At 41.5% G+C, this 21,263-nt stretch overlaps 1 protein-coding gene across 2 annotated transcripts in view; it reads left to right on the top strand.

The window, feature by feature from the left end:
- Positions 1–21,263, top strand: part of c9h8orf34 (chromosome 9 C8orf34 homolog) — a 70,607-nt gene that overhangs the window by 31,384 nt on the left and 17,960 nt on the right. The window contains exons 8-10 of one of the 2 annotated variants that reach the window (XM_031750004.2): positions 9,598–9,733; positions 14,677–14,762; positions 14,861–14,934. In XM_031750004.2, the coding sequence (XP_031605864.1) occupies positions 9,598–9,733; positions 14,677–14,762; positions 14,861–14,934 (296 nt within the window). Of the gene's footprint in view, positions 1–9,597; positions 9,734–14,676; positions 14,763–14,857; positions 14,935–21,263 lie in introns of both variants that reach the window. The other variant, XM_039617190.1, reaches the window with a different exon arrangement.

Below are 21,263 nucleotides of genomic sequence, written 5' to 3'. Positions count from 1 at the left end.
ATGGCCAGTGAATGAATAGCTGCTAGCATGGCCAGGGCAACAGCTTTTTTGTATGATGTTTTATCCTGGAAAAAAGTCAGTATGATTTTTTTTAAAGTGTAAATTAGTTTTATAATCATCCTACAAAATTAACATGTTAAAAAAAGTATTTTCTTTGTATAAGTACACTACTTTTAGTTACTGTCTATGATTTTTAAAGATCACCGTTAATATCATCCTACCTATGTTAATATAAGTTGCTGTACTAGAAGGACTGCTGTGTTGACTGCAGCTCTGAGGTCAGTTAAGATTTCCAGTTTCCTGATACCATCAGGAAAGACCTCCTGCAACGCACACCACATGCAGACACACTTTAATCACCGCCATTTGTTATGTTGATTGAAAATTTCAGGACCCCAAGAGGCAAGACGCACACACTGAAGTTGGAAATGATTAAAAGTAGCTTGTTGTGAATAGTCAGGTAATTGGAGTGGATGGATCTTTGAAGATGGAGCGTGCAGCCCTGGGGGGAAAACTGAGTTGTCAGGTGGGCAGACAGAGGACTGATGGCAGACGGAGAGCGAGCCTAACAAGCTGAATGCTTTTGTAGAAAATGACTCGTGAACTGGAACAGATAAACAGGATGGGGATGAACTTATAAAAACAGTTATACACAATCACTGGCGAATAGTCCGGGACGAAGGTGTCGTGCATAAAACTCACAAACTGAAGGACAACAAGAGAGACTGTAAATAAACAGGAGACATAAAAAGTGGGAGAACAAAGAGGAAACAGAGAAAGAGGAGGAGGTACAGCCGGTTCATGATACCATTGCTTCCCTCATCTTTGCCCAAACAACTAAAGACACAACAGTTGCCCTGGACACGGTGTAAACCAACAAAAACAAAGCTGTATCATCGCGGTGCTTCAAGAGGAGGAGGTAAATGAGATCATATATGTCAGTAGCATAAGCTGCTTAAACAGTAAATCTTTCGCTTGGACGCTCGAAAGGACTGGGCTCACCTCTGAAGGTTTTGCTGGCCTGATGGCGAAAAGAATGTCCCCATTAAAAGCGTAACTGCGCCCAATTTGATGCCTGTAAAAGTCTCCACAGTGCAGATGGATACGTTAATCGAGGGGCAAATTGCTGCGGTATTATGGTGGTATTACTGGAAGCAATTACCAATAGGCAAGTAGACTGTTGCGATTATACCATAAATCTAGAGGTAGTCATTACGCAGAGCGTGGCCTAATAACAGCCAGCGTACGTACCGCCTGTGCGCATAAGCGCCTTAGATGAACTGAGCAGATTATTCGAATGGAAACGAGCTGAATTGATACAGTGAAGCTGTATTGTGACTACTGTTGCTAGACCGGGCCAAAAGATGATAGATAGGTGCGCAAGTATGTAATCTGTAGAAAGCGCCGTTATCTAGACTGGCAGATAAAGCAGTTGTGTGAATAGATCCATTGTGTTAGTATAGGCAACCGTCTAAAGACGCCAGCGTTTTCTGGCTCGTGCATGCTTCGAGATTAACGCTGAGAAGAAATTTACCTGATAGAGTTATAGACTTGATGACACTGTGCAGTAATTATTAGAGTGTTAATATTTTAATGACTGAATACAACTGTGTCTGTGCATTTCTTGGTGAAGTTATTGAAAACTATGTTGCTGTATCTATGGAGTTATCAAAAACAAGCAGCGATCTCCAAAAGGAGCTTTCAGCTCAAATGAATGTATTGCTTGTATGATGCTACCTACCACATTATTCCATCACTCATCTTTGATATTTTAATAGCTGTTTCTCAGTAATTTCTCCCATTTGCTTCTTGCCCAGGCACACTTCTCTTTGAGTGATTAACGTTGTTGTTTTGAGCTGTAGATGGCAACCTTGCTCTTGGCACACAGATGTTTCCATGTATTTTTATTATGTAGTACATGTGAAATGCTTTCTTGACGATCAAGTCCTGTTAATTTTGAAATATGCGTAATAAAACACCAATAAAGAGTCTTTATCCCAGTATAATGACTGGGATCGTAATCCATCAATACATCAAGCTTGGCCGTGTCTACCCTGACGTCCTAATCTCGGCGATATTTGCGGTTAGAAAGCGAGTTAAAAGGAGGTTTGCACCAGGTCTGTGATAAGACTTTCCACAGGCCTCACTGAGCTGTGATGTTACCCCGCTCATGTGTGTCCCCCATCTGATTCTGATCAGGGTTTTTACTGCTGCGCTCTGAGCTGCGAGGGCTTGGAGCCTAACAGGCGTATTTTTAGGCCAGGAGAGGAGGGGGTCGTGGGGGGAGAGGGTGCTATTGAAAGCTGAGACATAATTATAAAATGTAAGATGGAATATTGTTTTTATTACAAAGCCAAACAAATGTGTCTCTGTCGCGAATCACATCAAAGATGTCTGTGTGACGACTAACCACCGAGTGGAGGCGTGGTGCTTGAGGTTTAATGAAACACAAATGCTGGCTGTGTGTGTGTGAGGCCAGCAAAAGTGTGGGGTCTGCAAGTGTCACTGTATGTGTTGCCGTGCGCCTTTTTATCTGTATGTCTGAGTATGTTGCTCACATGTGTGGGTCCCCGTCTGTGAGTAAGTGCAGCTTTTCGACTGCGCGCCGTAAGGAGCGAGGCATGTGTCACATAGAGACTACTAATTAGAGCCCAGTGTTTTGTGGTTACCTGTCACCACTGCTCATGAAAGAATGGAAAATTCAATTATTTCACATCGATGAGACCCAATAATTCACAGCACTTGATGAAACGCCATGGATTCTATGTGGGAGATGGAGTGTGTATGTGTGTGTCCCTTCCCTCCATGTGTGAGGTTGAGATGATTCCACCCATTACATCTGTCAGCGCATCATCTGAGAAGGTGTATATTATGTTATTTGTGAAGCTAGTGCTAATTATGACTTCAACTCTTTTTTTAGCCTAGGAAGAGTAGGAAAGAGACAGCCAGTCCGTCGCTATCCAAACAACATGAAATTACATGGAAACTTAGAGATAGACAAGCTCTTTATCTGCGTGCTTTGCTCGTCTCCTTTCCTTCCCTACTGTAGCGCAAGTGAGTGATTGCAGCACGGAATTCCTGAGCGCTTGGGCCTTTTGTTGGGATTGCATCGCTTGAATAGTTTCCGTTCCTCTCCCACCATGCTCACCCCCAGTGTAGATCCATTTTATTTATCTGCCGTGTCATCGTTAGACGAGGGGGGGAGCACGCATGGCTGCCCTGGTGCCTGGGGAGTGAAAATGTGACAGGGCTGACAAACAGGCGAGTGTGGACAGACGTTTGTTGTGTCTAGACTGAGGCCCATGAGGCTGTCCTGGTCTTTGGGTAAACTAGTCTCACAGGAGGCACATTGTAAACTTATCATAGTGTTATTGTGCGGGATACATGCTGGGCTCTGCTGTGAACGTGGGGAGTATCCATGTCTTTTACTCTACACAAGAAAATAACATTTATACACACATAATGTACTATTCTTTTGATCTTCAGCTTGAAGTTGGGTATTAACTTAAGAAAAGTTAAAGAAGTATAGCTTGTGTGATGTGTAATAATCATAGACTGTATGTAAAAGATGGATATAACCACTGTGATGTCACCAGTTGAGTAATTTGTTACACTAGTTGTTACGTTGAACTGAAACACATTGCCGCATAATTACCAGTTAACAATATAAACTTACAGGTCCACACACTAATAGAAATCCCTAATTGTAATGAAGACACGGATGGGATGTTTTAGTTTTTATGTATGAACACAAAACTGACAACACAAAGCAAATCCTTGGCTAGCTTCGTGTTAGACTGCTGTCTGTGCAGACACTTGCAAAGAGCCAAAGTTTTGTTAGCAGTATAATGCAGTTGTTTCACCATCATGATCTTGTCCTTCTGTGCAATAAAAATAATAGTAAAAAATAAATAAAAATAAAAGTAATATCTGTCTGTGGTGGAATGTCTCCATTCCTCAAAAGCTATAGATCACTCCACCATTTTCCTCCTCCCAGCACAAAAACTGAAATCAGTAATGAAAGTCTACAGGAAGAAAAAAGAAGCTTAATCTAATGTAACGCAAGTAACAAAATAATAGTAATGTTCTTTCTGAATTTAGTACAGTAACACATTACATTACTGTGTTATTTTAAAAAGTCAGTTGTTATTTCATCATTTAAACCAAACCTTGTTGACCTTATTTTGGTTTAAAATGCTAAGTCATGAGCTAACGCTAGCAAGCTAGGTTAGCAAGCTGCATCCATAGACAGTAGGGGTGTGATGCACAGACATGGAAACATGATAATTAGCTCTAATGAACAGTCTAATCAAGTACTATAATTTCAACATGTTGGGCATGCTGTACTGCACAGCAAGCATATTATTTTTCAGATAATTGCATTAAAAATGCTCCAGAAGGTGCCAACAAAACAAACACAGCTGCGAGTCCTCTGTTCAGTGACTCTAATTAGCGGAGGTGAAGCCTAGCAAAGGGTTACTGGCGCCTTTCCGCTTGAAGTTTGCGTGTTGGTTGTGTGCCTATGAGGGCTTCTACCACATACTCCAGCTTCCTCCCACAGTCCTAAGACATGTATGGTATTAGTTTAAATGGTAATTCTATATTGGTCGTGCAGTAGATGTGAGTGTGAGAGCGAATACAATAGACTGGCAGCCTGTCCAGAGTGTACCCCACCTCTCATCCTAAGACAGCTGCATAACTGCTTTAGAAGAAGGATCCAGCTTAATTTTGCATAATTTTCTGCTTTAGAAGATGGAGAACTGCAGTTTTTGGCACTTTTACTGCTTTGATAAAAGTCACTTTTGTGTTAACAGTATAGGTGGCATATGTAACCATTGTATGAGTGTTGTAAACAATTAAATAATTTATAGATGCTAAAGTAAATTTTCTATTCTGGCTGTCCCAGATTTAAAATGTTACAAAGGAGCCTCATGTGCGCAAGGTGTGAAAGCGGGTGAGGACCCTAATCAGCCAGGGTTTCGGGTGAGCTTTTGGCACTATCATTGATTTGGCTCAGATGGCCCATGATAATTCATTCAGTGGAACTCAAAACTGGATTATAGATGTTGTTAACAGTAGATGGTGGCACAGTGACATAGACACTTTTTACTCCTCTTTCAAACCATCTGTGTGTGTCCAACATGTGAACATTGGCATCCTCGAAAGAGTGACCTTTATCCTTAAGAAAGTGGACTGCTGAGTCTTGTCCTGTGGAGGTGGCTCTTTTAAATGTTTCACTGCACTGTACAGCATACACCACGTTGTTAAGTCTGTGTTATGGTTTTGTCTTTCGGTGAACCAGTTTGTGCTAGTGTGTTGCTGGGTCTTTTTCTTGTCCCTGAACAGCATAGGGGATGACAAAGTCTTTTCTTTTGCAAACCAATAGGAAACCACATGTTTTCAGTGCATATTAATTGCTGTCATACTGTCAAAGAAGTGACGCTTTTCTTTGCAAACTCCTTTGACTGTGCTGGATGACTGGACCTTCACAGACATATTTCCATAAAATCAGATATTTGTCCCAACAGACTAATCCTTATAAATTGTTTCTATGACTCGCGTATGGGATGACAAAAATCAAATTTTCTGAGACCTCATAGCCCAGCTTGCTTGTAAAGGAGTCATATATAATGTTAACACCCAAACATTATCCCACGAGATACAAATTCATCATTTTAGCACTCCATCCACAGGCCTTCCTCAGAGATAGGATGGTGTCAACACAGAAATCTGTCACTTCTCTCCAGCGGAAAGTTGGATTCAGCGTTAGGGCCAACATGGATGCAGTTCAGACTGCTGTTGCACAGATGAAGGGCTAAACCCTCCTTCAAAGCCTCTTCCTGGCAAGACAAAACTTTAACTCACGAAAGAACTGTTTGTTTTCTAAAAGCCATCTTTGTCATTCATGCAGTTTATTTCTGAGAGCTAATAAGGACACAAAAATGCGCACCCATAGAACAGCTACAGTCGGGGCAGCTAGCGGCAGGTCTTCACGCTGATTCAGTTTCGTAGTAGGTCAGCAATTTTTGCTGCTACAATTTCATGCACGCACATGCTCATAAACACAATTAAAAAGAACTCTTTACTTTCCATTTGCAGTTCTTGATATTGTCTGCATATGCTAGTTTCCTGTGCTTTTGGCAGGTCAGGTCAAGTTCAGGTTTGGTGACTCATTTCAGAATGTTTGAGCTTCTCTTGTATTTCATTTAGCCGCAGTCTAATCAGTTTTTTTGTGTGTAAGATGCACTCCAGACAAAAATCTTTGTTTATCTCAGTGACCACTAAGTGTCTGAGAATAGAGTCCTCTTTCTTCAGGCGGAGGTCTTTCTCTTCCTTACTGTTATCTTGACCAGAAGGAAACAAGTTGAAAAGACAAAATGGGAGTTGAAGTGACAAGCAGCTGTGCATACCGAGGTCATGTTCATTTTTCAGGGTCAGAACCGGTCCCTGTTATTCTTTTGGTGTTTCATGAAAGCTGCAGTCTCACAAGTGAATATTTCCAAGTGTCAGCTAATGATTTGTACCTCAGGCTGTGACCCAAAGAAAATCCGGCATGCCATGTTAGTCAGTTGCCGAAAGAACGGATGGAAGTGTGAATGGATGAAGAGAAAATAGGAAAAGAGTGAGGACCCAAAACGGAGCAGTTCCCACGACCAGAAAATTGCTCAAATCGCTGGTGGCTCTCTTTGTCCCCACCCCTCCAATGCATTCCATGATGAATGGGACATTTAATATTGCGCTGCTTAAGGGTATCACTGGAGTGTATCCTATCTGTCCTTCACTAAACACTAAAACAGCCCTTTTTCTCTGGCAGTGTGGAATTGAGCAACATATTGTCAAATGTAGAAGAAAACCAAAAAAACTTAACATAATTTTAGATGAGGGTTTTACTGACAAGGAGACTTTAAAATAGCTTTGTTTTTTTGATGCTGGGACATATTTTCAACACATCCTGTGCCACGACCAACACATAAGTTCTGCTTAAGAGAATGTGGTTATGTATTTTACATATTTCTGAAACCATGAAAACATTTCTTTTTATGACGGCAAACAAGTGGAAATAAACAAACCAATAAAAGAGAAGAAAGCTCATAAAGGCTACTGGTTATACAGTTAGAGAGTCAAAGCTGAGATGTGCATAGGGATAGTGGACGAAGTGGACAAAGGATGTTAAATGTGGAGCTGCCAGATAGGAGAAGAGGAAGATCTCAAAGGAAACTCATGAATGTAATGAAGGAGGACATGCAGAGGGTTGGTGGGACAGAAGAGGATGCGAGGGATAGGGTGAGGTGGAGGCAGTTGATCTGTGTGATTTCAGTAGCGTTTCTGTGGATATAAATATGTATTTTTGTGTGCTAAAGAAATGCTGTGTTTTAACCAGCTCTTAATAGGACTAACTATGGCCACTGTGGCTGTAACAATGTAGTGCATGCTAATACATGTATTGTTGGCTAACATCAGAGTGCAATTCAAAACAACAAAATGGGTTTAAAAAAATGAAATTAATATCCACAGTATCACCTTTTCCCTTTTAGTCACTCGCAGACAAATGCGGGAATACAAATGGCTTAACATGCCAGAATCCAATCCCTCTTTATTTTAGTGTTATTTAGCCAGTATTTCAATATTTAATTTGAAATGGTGTCAAAATGTCACCAGTTTAAAAAGATCTGCAAAATATGTGCAAATGACTCTGCTCTGGAATGCATTTTACAGCATTTGGACTAACTGTAACTAACTAAAATGATACAGTGAATGACGGTCAGGTTAAGTTTGATCTTTTCTCTCAAGAGTATGACTATTCCTCTTTATTGGGCCCCTTAGAACTACTGCTCCATCACTTGCAAAGCCAACAAACCGTGCATGTAATATTTCTTGAGGGGCATCCTTCATACCAAGGCTTTCTGACTACAGGATGTCACAGACAGCAACCCCAGTGCATAACTACAATTAAAGTTGAAATAAAAAGCTGCAGAATTGCAGATCAGGCATGTAGTTGACAGTGGGAATGTTTCTAGGAATTGTTTTGTGAAAGGTGATGCTCTGAATACTTTTCATTCCTTTTTAAAATGTATCTAGCGGTAGTTGTTTGTGACATAACACTAAAAATCTATTAACTGCCATCTGTCCTGACTTTCTTTTATGTAGCAGGTCAGGATAGGTGGATAACAATACGACCGAAAGACGACTTTTAGCCGTCTTGTTGCAATGATTTCACATAAAGGGGAGAAGAGACAGATGAGATTTTCTGGCTTTGTGCCACGCTGATGGATGGAGCGAGTGAGTTCTCATGAGCAAGTGTCATCCAATCTAATCCAGGTGATTAGTCATGCATTCTCCTCTTTCAAGGTGTGAGGCCCATTATTTCTCCCCCCCAAACCAGGGGCCAGGTAATGTAATCGCAAAATGAAAAGTATCACTGTTGGTTTCAAGTAACTAGACACACAGATACGCAGACAGTCAGGCACGTACTGCGCTACGTGCATACGAGCAGAAACAATGGCAGCGAGAAGCTCGAGTATACTGTCTGGCCTGAAGGTGACCCCCGCCCCCTCACCCCAATTGGCAAAGCTCAGATATTCATCTGGTCTGAGAAAAATGGGAGAAATATTGTTATGGTGACCGTTCAAAATGTTGATTTAAACATTTAAAAAACTTGAACAGCACATTTCACCGAGGAAGACTCCAAAACACCCGCACGCTGTTCGTTCTCACGGAAAGGACCGTGACACGGAAAATACTGCAGTATGTTTTATCTCTTGGGGATGCACTCAAAACCAAAATGGCCTGGCTGATTCAGACTCGCCCCTTTGATACTAGGTTGTATTAATGAACAGTTACAAGTCTGTAACTATTCAACATCACCACTGGTTTTTTTCATAAATCATGTTACTGGTGTGATTTATTCCTCTGTGGTGTCTGTCCTCTGTCTATTAAAGACATTTGTAGTGTGCTCTGTGATACCTGATGAAACCAGGTCAGGTTTGCATCACATCCATTTCTCGGACTTGTTTGAATTGTAGCATGTGGACAGTATTTACACTCATAAGGAACGTCATATGGACTTCTTTAGAGTTGGAGGGGAGAGAGTCTATGTGTGTGTGCTCTGCAACTGTTTGCTCTTAAGGACACAGTAAGAGATCAGACAAAACCCAGTTTTTCACCTCTCCATCACCCTTTCCTTCCATCTTACCACTCTTTTTTTCTCCATATTGTTCTTTGTCCAGTTCGGCTTGTTAACCTTCCTGTTTCTGTGCAGGAATAATGCGGTCCTGTCATCACCTTGTAAAAATCATTCCTCATAACAAAGTGTTATGCATGTGAACTTTATGATTCTGCACTTTTTTGTGGATCCATGCCTACGGAGTGTGTGTGAAGCAGCACAGCAGCAGGGCTAAGCCGAGTGTCTATTTACTGTGATGTGCTTGCTTTCTCGTTTGGCTCTTAGCAGACTGTCATCACAGGGGATCGTTAGTGGAGGGAGATACCAGAGTATGATTAATAACTGTCCTTTCTGTCTCTTGTTTTCACTCCATTTTCCTTGCTTTCCTTTCCCTGTTGCTGTCTCTCTGTGTGTTACTCCCTCTCTGCTCTCAGAGGACCTGGATGACCTGCGGATGGAGGGTGTGACAGGGCTGGTTCTATCCGGCAGTAAGTTCAGCCAAGGACGCAGCTCCTATCAGCCTGAACCACAGGCCAAAGTTACACTCAACATCTGCTCTAGGTGTGCCAGGTAAATGTTTCTACCTTCTCTCTTCTGGCACAGTGGACGGAGAATATACGCACAGTTCTGCTCCAAAGTTTGAAATGTCCTTGTTTTTACCTCTATAAAACATTACACTGATCAGAGATGTGACCAATGTTTCATGGAATCATTCATTACAATATCATACTATAGTAAAAATCTTAGCGTATGTGTGTAAATATGTCTGTATGTACTTTATGTCTTCTCAACAAACCTTTCACAAACATCTTCACACATGCATGAATATGTTTTTAAAAGCATTTAATCGTCTTCATCGTTCTCCGTTTGCATTTGTTTCGCATGTCAACATGGAGCTAGTCAAGTGTCTGGATCGTTTGTAGATTCCATTACAGTCTCAAAATGCCTCAGTTTGTTTTTTCCTGGTAGTAGGGACGAAGGCTGTTCCCTGTGGGAGTTGTCAGACAAGTAAAGATTTTAAGCTACGATGTGTACTACTCTATTACAAAACCAAATCAAACTGGTTCTCCTTAGAACAGAAAGAAAAAGCGAGGCTCGAGGGCACAACTGAGCAAAAGAACAACACAATCACTATAATACATCAGAATAGTTAGTTTGAAAAACAGACGTCGCATTTTTTTAGCTTGCAACTTCATTTAATAGAACCAAAAAAGCCAGACTGTGGGGGTTGATGAAAGGAGTAGTATACACCTCTGCATAAAGTCGTGTATTTTTGTATTTCTTCATGGATTAACCTTTTCTTAGGAAAAGAATAGGCTGATGAATTTAACAATGATAGATTATTTATAACTAATGATAGGATTGATACTTTGTTTCTATTCTCTAAGTTCAGTAAATAGCCCACTGAATGTGTTAATTAATTGCCTTGGATGAAAGAAATATACCTCAAACATGAACTATGAAAAAAAAAAATCTCATAAATCATGACACACTGCTCTCCCGTACATAAGGTGCCTTTATAAGTTGTGTCTATTTTCTGTGTTCTCTTTCTGTCTCCCCAGTCGGTTATGTTCCCATGTCTGTCTTCCCTGGTTCCACTGTCTAGTCCGTGTCTTAGTGTATGTCTCATGTTTCCTGTTTTATTTTGATAGTCCCTTGTCCAGGGTCTGATTAGTTCCAGCTGTGTTTCCCTCCTGTTTCCCATCCTCTCGTTATCCACTGTGTATTTACTCCTCTGTCTTCCTCTGCCTGTTGTCGAATTGTTTGTTCAGCCACCCTGCTCATCTTCCCCCATGTTTACAAGTCTCAGGTTTTTCATGTTCCAAGTTTCATGTCTCAGGTTTCAGGTCTTCACGTGCCATGTACTTAGTGTTTAGTTGTTTTCCCAGTTTAGGTTTTGTTGGTTTTGTCTTTGTCTCCCTTTTGCTTTTTGTTTGCCTTTCATACAGCCGTAAATAAAGGCTCGTTTTTAATTCCTGCTCGTCTCCATAGTCTGCCTTTGGATCCACTCTCTCTCCACTCCTTGTCTGTCTCTAGTGTTATTTACAACATTTTTTGGAGTTTTGTAATAATATAAAACAGCTTTCCTTAAGGAAGTATAACCAGTTGAGAAGACTTGTTCTTTCTAGTAGTTAGGTAAATAGATCAATGCTATTGCTTATCTTAACTTAAAGACTGGAGGCAGTATATAGGTGACAAATAGCTGTTTTTCCAGGATTATGTTAAGTTATTGCCCCAAGCCAGGAAACTGCTCAGCTCTTAACCCCGTGCAAAGCCACACTTACTGTTTTTTTACTAGATAATCTCCTCATCAAAGTCTCAGCAAGAACTGAAACAAATTCATCTCCTGACTGAAATGCTGAACAATTTCTGTAAATTTTCCTCTACAGTTCATTTGTGGCTACTATACCGTATCATCTCCTGCATCCATTTTTTTTCTTTCAAACATCCAGCACTTCTTTCTTATCCTTACCCTCCATTTCCTCTCTCTCTCTGCATTTGTATCAGAGGTAGCAGAGAATAATATCATATCTGAAGTCCATTCCAGTGTTGCTTGTTTTCACAAATCAGCTCTAGCGAGGATAATTGTCTCCATTATCACCCTTTCTCTTGTTATCACAGTTTTTCTCCTCAGACACATTTCCTGTTTCCCTCAGATTCACATCGTCAGTCTGGTGCTCAGATTTCTGAGTTTTGGGTGTGATACCGTAGGCAGGTGTGGGCAAAACTCTTCCTTGATGCCAGTCAAAGATAAACGGTATCTTCTTGATGAGACGCCAGGCACAAATCTGCCTGCACAGCCTCCACTGGTTGGGGTCTGGAATTTGTTTGTTTCCTACTCTTCTTTCATTCATGCAGCTTATCAGTTTCGTTCCACACGCAGGCTGCGGGTTGTTGTCAAAGGTTTGTGCAGGAGGATGAATGCTATCGCTGGATTTTTGTTGGCAGTTTATCGACTTGATGTTTTTAAGCGAGTTGTTTATACCTTTTGTCCCATGGTGGAATTAGTGGCAAAGCAAAGCAGCATCTGTATCTGGAGTCATTTTTGGCTCTTGTGAAGGTTTTTTTTTTTGTTGTTACTGAAATGTCAGACATCTGTTCCCTTTCTCTGTCTTCCTTTATCCTTTCGACTGAGGCCAAATTCTTGTTTCGTCCTCTTTAACCTGACCACCGAATCTTTCCCAAGTTTTATTGGCAAAGGAGCTGTGGTCTTTCAAAGTCATTTTTGGGTAGTCTAAGGGCCATAAACAGATCAGTAAGCTGGAAAAGTGCTGCACGCATGGCTTGCCCTTTGTGCTGTTCTGAGAAGACAGAATTCTCAAATTAGGGTTGTGCAGAAGTTCATACGTGCACAGACTCAGGTATTCGTGGATGCACACATAAAACATGTGCATGCATGTTCTTGTATACACTGACATGAGCAGAAGATTGCAGGGGTAAAGGTCAGAGAGCAGGTTGGAGAGAGGCAGCCTGGACACAGGATTCAAACTGTCTACTTTTACCTTGTGAGATTCGCAGAAGCTTTAAAATTGCTCTTCAGAAAACTAACATGTGTGCCAATGCATCTGTCCTTCGAGCCAGCATCAGTGAGACTTATTGAGAGATGTGACCTTGCAGTACTGCTCATGTTAGTTCATTTTAAAATTGACATGACTGAGGGGAATCTTTGCAATATTTTATAACTCACACAAAGATACCAAAGGCTTGCTTGGCTCAGCAGGGAACTGTGAACACTGGCCCAAGCTGGATAAGCATTCCTCACATACCCGTCATCCCTCAGTCAGACACATTCGAATCCAGCTTCTCTTGTGTTTTTTACAGGCCAGTGAGGTCTATCAGTCTGCGCAAATGAGACTGAACCACTTGGCTCTACCATGCACTACCCCAAACCAGGAAAAAGTGACACCTAATTTCACACCCATAGTGTGAAGGCGATAACTCAGTTCCCATTTGGGCACCATAATAAGAACAAAATGTCAACTTTGCATTGCAGGATCGCTTTTCTCTTTGAACTCACTGACCCCGTATTGAAACTGATCCCTGCCTTCTAAGACACCTTCCCTTGCCAACGTCCTTTCCCGTCCCTTCTGTCCAGACACTGTCCACAGCACCAAATGCTCCACTCAGCCAGTGTGCCTCTTAACCAGCAGTGGCAGGTCTGAAAACATGCAGCTTCCAGTGGCTCTCTGCTGGTTGGTTGAAGTGCAAAATGCTGTGTGGCCTGTGTGTTGTGGCCACGTTTCTGCCTTTTGGGCTATAACTGTGGTCACACCAACATTTCATCCACCTCCCTTATTGGCCTGATCAGTTCATTTAAAGAGCATGTACTCCCGCCACAAAATCTCCTGTGTGCAAACGCATCCCAGATCTTAGGCCTGCTCTGAAGTAGCTGGCAGTGCGGTTTTAAGGAAATGGATAGATTTCCACAAACCTCTTTTGGACTTGTCGTTCTCATTAAATTAATTGCTTTCATATCAGGAATGCACTAAGGGAATTGTAGTCAAGACTTGCGGCTATGAGTAGCTTTTGTTCAGAGAATGGGAAGGCCTTTTGATAGTCATCTTGGGTACTTTTAATGGTCTTATAAAGACCATTAAAGAGGGGGGGAGACAAGGAGAGGGATGTCTAAAGAAGGAAAGAAATAGAATCCACTTTAAGAAGTTGCGCTCTGCCTTTAGTCTCGATTTAGAGGTAGAAACAAGGAGGCCCTGCAGCTGGGAATGCAGCTGTGCCATAAAGGCATAGGGATTGCTTTCCTTTGTCTTCAGCTAATGGTTGCTCTCATGACATGGAAACAGCATGAGATATAAAGAATTTGATGCCGACGTGGTGCGTGCACAAATTTGACATATGATGTGATTTATAGTTACAGCTATAGTGAGTGTATAGAGGGTGTGAAAATCGTATTTTAGAAGAGCATAAATGCATTTAAAGTAGCATTTTTCTCTTCTCGCTGAAAGGTGAAACGAGAAAAGGCTGTTTGTCTTTCATCTGCAGTTTACTTCACTATCTCTGGGCAGCCCAAATCTTTTGCTACCTTAAGACAGCCAAATCTCTCAGACCCACTTCCATTTTAGTCCACGGTGTTATCTTTAAAAAAAGCAATAGGGGCTTGGAACACATTCTGATAAAAAACAGTAACTGAATGATGTCAGGGAAATAGTAGCTGCGTGCCAGTTTTTATTTTTTCTTCTTCTTCTTCAGTTTTGTGTTTTTTATAAGCAATAGGGATAGTGGAGGTGCTACTGCCGATGTACACATCATCTATTCATTATTCATGCATTACCGTCGTTTCTTCATTATTATTCAGATTTAATTTCAGCAAAAACAAAAAAGTTTGTGACCTGAAACCGACCTCGTGTCGATCCAGATTTCGCCGAACGTTTCGCTAAACATTTCCTCATTGTCTCATCACCTCAGACTGATTGAGGCTGGCTTGTTTTTTTGTTATCTGACATTCAATTTCCAAACATGCGCTGCAGTGCAAGTTTATGTTGTGTGTTGTTTTCCAGGTTGCAGGGAGACACACTATCAGACAGCAGATCAGAAGAGGAGCATAGGCCACACATATCTGAACAAGCTGTACCTGATATATCTTGTAAGTTGCAGTTCATACTTAATATATAAAATCTTTATGCCGTTGCACTCTGCTTTATCCTTCCTTTTTCCCTCGTTTGTGCGTATCGTCTGGAGCAGCTCCTTTGCCCGGGTTGGACACAGTGGCGGGACGACTCCAGGAATGCGACACCTTATCTCAGATGTCAAGCTCTGTAAGTGTCCTCCCTACATCCATCACCAAACAATTAAGATCGCTTTACAACCATCAATTACCTCGTCGCTCTCTCCTCCTCGACTGCTATTGTCTCGAAACCACCTCGAGCCCCTCGTTAACAGAACAAGGCCCGAGTAAAAGTGATCCATCTTCATGTGGGCATTTCAGCTTACACAACAGCTGATAGCGCTAAACAGCCCCAATTAAAACTCTCCCTGTATCACTTTGCTTGCCTTTCACGGCACTTGTGTGCAGTTTGAAAGGAATACAGGAAAAGAATATCGAGCGACGTAACAGCCGCAGCAGATTTAGATGGTATTTAATGGATCTAAATATTTCTTTGTTACAGTAGGTACACAAAGATTTGTTGAATAGCAAAGCGGCGTGATAAACCTCAGACGCTTCAGGGAAGAAATCTATAGTGGCCTTACGTGGCGCACACCAGACTCAGACAAAGGCACATGCTGTTAATAAAGCGTTCAGCTAAGACGCCGGTACCTTTGTACAATTACCTCTCCGAAAAGCCAATACCTTTTTTTTTAAATATAATTACCCAATCTAAGTGTTAGACAAGGCTTTTTACTGCTTTTTTTTTTAAGAAAGAAAGGAGCCAGTGCTCCGTGTGTGGAGCAGATGCAGAGAGGCTCCAGACTAACTGGGAGCAGACCTTTAGAAACTGAAGGACTAAAGCAGTAGTCGGAGCTCTGACGGATTAAGCCAAATACAATAGCCTCCATCCTGAAACTGTAGACATTTGGACCTTAACATGCCAGTCATACTAATTCCCAGCATTTTACAAGTGTTTTCTTTGACACAACGTACAGAAGGATTTAGAACCGAAAAGCTGAGGCTTGACCGCAACCAACACAGAGTAACAGAGTTTTAATAAATCTGAAAGAGTTAAGTCGATCAATTTAGCCTGTGCCTTTCATTTCTCCTTTTCAATGACCTTCACATCCAGATTTAACCATTAGTTTGTAGCTGGGTGCAACAAGGGATTAGACACTCCATCCTGCTGCTACACTGCAATCTTCACAGGTTAAGCCTTGTCTGGCAACTTAGAGAACAGTGCGCTAATAGGTCCCATATGGACCCTGCAAGTGCAAATATCTCCTGTAACCTATAGTGCTGCAGGTAACCGAGCTTGTTTTGTGCTTAATTGCTTATATTTGGCCTTCTTCAAAAGGCAAATGCAATTTGTAATAGCTTGTAAGTTCAGCTGGTTGTCCAGGGGCTTGTGGAGTAAAATGACTAAGCAGTGTGGAAATTTTTTTTCTTTTATGGTTTATTTGGCGGGAGGTGGGGGGTGGGAGTACAGTATGACAAATAACTCGAATAAAGTTATTATTATATTGCACAGAGTAAAGACATAAGATTTCATTACACTGATAGAAAAGTGTCTTGGTGCTTCCTCTCTTGTCGCACTGGTCATTGCATTTTTGTACTTTTTTTTGGCGACTTTTAAAAGTTTGAAGTCATATTTTATTATTAGCATTTACAACTGTCCATAAATAAAATAGAGCCCTGTATTGTAGACAAGCCCTGGTTTGGGCAGTAAATGCCCTGGAGATGTTGGAAAGTAAACACTCTTAACGGTTATCATTATTAGTCTCCTACCTCTGCCAGCTCCCTTTAGGTGATAATTGCCCCATAAAGACAAATTCTTTCCTAAAGCAATAGCCAGGCGTAAATTCCCCCCCAAATTCTCCCACTTTCCTTTGTAACTGTTAAGTGATATGTGTTAATCAGATTTGCTCTGAGTGGTATGGGTGTTACCATCGTAAAATACGCCAAGGGAAACTGCTCACTTGTATGCTGGAAATAAGATAATTAATGTGATGCAGTGCTGTGTGTGTGAGAGAGATGCGAAGCAGAACCGTTATGAGGGTTTATTTTTGTTTCCGAAGGAATCTTGGCTGAGTTTAAAGTTGATACACCGTATGGCTTTTTATATTTGGCAACAGTCTGCTCCCCACACCTCCACAGACACGCATGTATGGTTGTCATCTGAGCAAATCGCACAGCGTAGCCACACAACGCAAGTGCTGGTGTAATCTGCCAAAAGCTTTGTTCTGGATTTACAGGATTTTCTGTTTTTCTTTATTTGCCTGTGCACTAAAATGATTTTCGCTTACAATGATGGAGAGATTTCTGTTAGGGAATTTCTTGTAATAGATCCATCTATTTATTTTTCCTCCATTTTTCCAGTTTAGAGTCATGGGAGATGCTGAAACCTCGCCCAGCATCATAGGACAAGAAGCAGACTCTTTGAGCTTTAGAGCCAATGTTTATCTATTTCTTGTAAAGAATCATCTCATTTGCACTTCTATTGACACTTTTTGTTGTTTTTCTCTGATTTAAGAACAGGCAATGTGTCATAAAGTCGGTCTTTGGAGCACTTGAGTGAAAGCCTAACTGTGTTATTGTCAATATCCTGTCTGCTTTTGGCTGTGGTTGGATGAGTGAGCCTCTGAGCTCTGTATGCAAGTCCATAAAATCCATTAGGTGATTCTGCTGTAAGCCAAAACAACAGGAATTCATTAAAAGTGTGAGTGTTAACTCTCACATCCCATATTCTCCCACAGCCATGCAACTTAGATGGGGCTGCAAAAGCAAAGTGAGTTATTTAGAAAACCTGTAATAAATTCTGTTTCTTAGTGTTAAGCTTAGCTGATTAATCCATGTAAGGATATGACAGAATATATCACCCTATTTTTGTTTCTTTCCACTTCAGATAATATTGTTTTAAACCCATTCCCCAGAATACACACGGTTTTTCAGCTGTACAGCACTGACCCATCACTACACCTGATTCTATCAAAAACACAGGACTGGCTGGGTCCTCGTCAGTATTTAATGCACTGGCTTACCAGAGCTTGAACCCTGAGGCCCGATGACATAAAGGGTTCATGAGGCTCGAGATGAAAATTCACAGAGAGAAAAATGTCATGCTTCACTTTATGAGTTTCTTTTGGCATGTGATACCCGTTTTAAGCAAGTATGTCAGCTCTCACTATGCCCAGACTAATCTCACACCAAATAAGGGTCCGCAGAGTGTCTTTCATGCAGCAGGTCTACTTTACACCACCTGGCACACAGTATTTTGTGCGAGCGCACTGCAGAGAGAGCTCAGGCCAAGCTCCTCATTGTTGGCTTCTGGCAGGAGCTCGGTCGTTGATAGTTCTAACCGAGGAAGCTTTTTCAAAATTAAAGACGAGTATGAAGGAAACGAGGTACAGACAAGGCTAAAGTCGGCGGTTATCTCCTGCTGCTGCTGAAGTAGCAAAGGATGTGACTGATCCACTGCCTGATCCAAAACTCTTCATGGTAGTAAAGAAAAGGGTGAAAAGAAGAGAGTTGTTTTGCAGGTTGCTGCTTTGTTGACTCATGAGCTTGTAACAGTTTTTTTGGCCTTTAATCACTAGACTAACCTCCGATTGCTGTGACACATGTCCTCATCTTCTAGTTTGTACTCAGACTGTCCATTGATGCTGACACCCTCGGTGATCCCGGCCAGTGTGTGGCCAGAATTTTAAAGATGTTTCTTTATTTCACAGACATGCCATTTTGCAAGCGCTAAAACATGACTATATAACAAAATTGTTATTACAGCTCGACTGATATAGATTTTTTTAAGATAAATACCGATATTTGGCCATTTTAAAAAATCTGAAATTCCGCTATGACTGCCGATATTTTTTTTCTCTCAGACATACAAGACAGATACATTTTACTAAAATTCTCATGTGTAGTTGTTTGTGTACTTGTTTACGCTCTGCCCAACTCTGCTCGGATCAGTCGGTTGTCTTTGTGGCATTCCACATGCGTGTCTTGCGAACAGGTAACAAAGTGCCCTCTGGTGGCCAAACTGTGTAATGCCAACGCTCATAACATGGTTGTTTCTCTTGTCTCTTCTTTAATTTTTACATTTCTCATTAATCAGCTTTTATAAATGCTAATACTTCATCCATCCATTCGCTTCCGCTTATCCTTTTCAGGGTCGCAGGAGGCGCTGGAGCCTATCCCAGCTGTCAGAGAGGCGGGGTACACCCTAGACAGGTCGCCAGTCTGTCACAGGGCTAACACACAGAAACAGACGACCATTTGCACTCACATTCACACCTATGGGCAATTTAGATTGATCAGTTAACCTATCCCCACTAACTGCATGTCTTTGCACTGTGGGAGGAACCCACGCAAACACGGGGAGAACATGCAAACTCCGCACAGAAAGACCCCGGCCTGATGGTGGGATTGAACTCAGGAACTTCTTCCTGTGCGGCGACAGTGCTAACCACTGTGCCCTGCTAACACTTCAGAAAAATGAAATAAACACCGATATTCATATGTCATCAAGTAGCTGATAGCAGCCGACAAAATCAGCCTGGAAATAAATCAGTCAGCTTCAGATTATTATGACACAGAAAGAACTATGATATATCTCCTGATGATTAAAGCGCAAAGCTATATCATGAAGGTAAACTTTTGTTTTACTTCTTTAAACATAGTAAAGTTATAGCACCAAGAAAAAAAAAGAAGCTGATTCTAAGGTGGTTTGGTGGGAACTTTTTGACTTCAAATTTAGTAGATTTTATATGGAGTGATCCACTTGTGTTTAAGGAGAACTGCAGTACCTTTAGTGCAGTCCAAACACCCCAAACAGTCGTAGTAGCAAGTCCTATCAGCCAGAGCATTTATAACCCAGAGGAGCCCCAATAAGTCAAGTGAAGCAGTTAAAAGCCTCAAATAATGAGCTGAAATGAGAGATGCTCAAATAGAGTGTGTCTTGGTGCAAAGTCCTGTATGTGTTTTGTGTATATTAGTCCCTATGCAACCCGGGCCTGACCACAACAAGAGTCCATCAATTGTGCTCGCAAAGCCAGCAGTACGCTCAAACCCCCGTGACTGCATGCACACATCCCCGGCAGTCCTTGTTGTGTGGAGGGGCCATGTTGGACCAAACCCCAGATTGTGGTGATTATTACTGCTGACCACACACGTATAGCTCCACACATGCAGGCTATAAAATATTTGACTCTAGACTTCTATCCTCTCTCTTTCTGTCTTGTTTGCTCTCAACATGGAATCAATTTTGTAAGAAACAAGACCCATGTTTGTTAGTTAGCCAGAAGTTTTACCAGAAGGGTTTCCCCTTTTCTCTTTAAGCTTTCTTTAGTTTTATCATAGTGGGAGGGAGATCATACCAGTTAGGTTTTGCACCACTGACATTAATACACTATAAGTCATTGCAAAATCACTTTTTATTTTGCAAATGAAAAGCCATTCCTTCCCGTGTTTTCGGCCGCGTGGATTAAAATATCCCACGTCATGCACTGTTTACAATAGATGCTCTAAACCATGGCTAAATGAAACCACTCTCCATCATTCTGTTGTATCGTCTCACCGTGTAATCAAGTCTGTTTTGTGCCCCAACATCTCCTGTGTAGCATTTTTGCTTTGTACATGATTTCCAAATATGCCATATTGATACATTATTACATCTTCCAGGTGACTTTGTTAGTATGACTTCACCAAGCTCAATGAAATAACAGTCATATTTTCATTGCACTGTCTGTTTGTTTATTGATCTTGTCTGACGAGGTGAATTTCTTACAGGCTTGCTTGGTTTTCCTGGTCTTTGGGACTGTGGAGTCCCATCAGCCTCGGCCTCCAGTCTGCTGTCTGCAGGATATAAGGTCCTGATTACAGCAGAGCTTTAGAACTCAATGCAGATGTTGCGCTGTAGATGTTGCTAATAATAGTTGATCTATTGTATATCAAAAGCTCTTATAAAACCGGGCTCTTTAATAAGGCACCACGATAAATTTGATCTTTGATATAATCAACTTGGACTCTGGATTTCCGAAGCACCGGGGCTTTAAAATGTAAAGTCCACTTAAAACTGGGAATCTGTTGGTGGCCTTGTTTGCCAGAGCGGAGTAAAAAAGGCAAGAGGAGGACAGTGTGATGTCATGCTGTTGGATTGAGGGAGATACCACCAAAGGGAAAGAAATAAAGCTGGGGAGGGGGATTCACTTGTAGCACTCAACCCGCCTTGCTGCTTTATGAGGACTGTAATTAAACATTGGCTTGGGTGTTGTGGCTCTGTGACCACAGAACGCCTTATGTATCTGACAGGCATGAAGATCAATGAGACCCTGGGAATGATCTTCTGTCATTTATCAGAGGATAGCAGCTTCCCTTGTTTTTCACTACACCTACCTTTAAGCATTGCACTCTTTGAGGGGAGCTTAACTTGTTACAGTAGAACAAAACTGTGTAAACCTCCCCTTTGTGTAAGAATACTAAAATGCACAGATTTTACAA

Source organism: Oreochromis aureus, linkage group 9 (genome assembly GCF_013358895.1).
Source record: "Oreochromis aureus strain Israel breed Guangdong linkage group 9, ZZ_aureus, whole genome shotgun sequence".
Lineage (NCBI taxonomy): Eukaryota > Metazoa > Chordata > Actinopteri > Cichliformes > Cichlidae > Oreochromis > Oreochromis aureus.
This window is presented reverse-complemented; position numbering and strand designations above follow the sequence as displayed.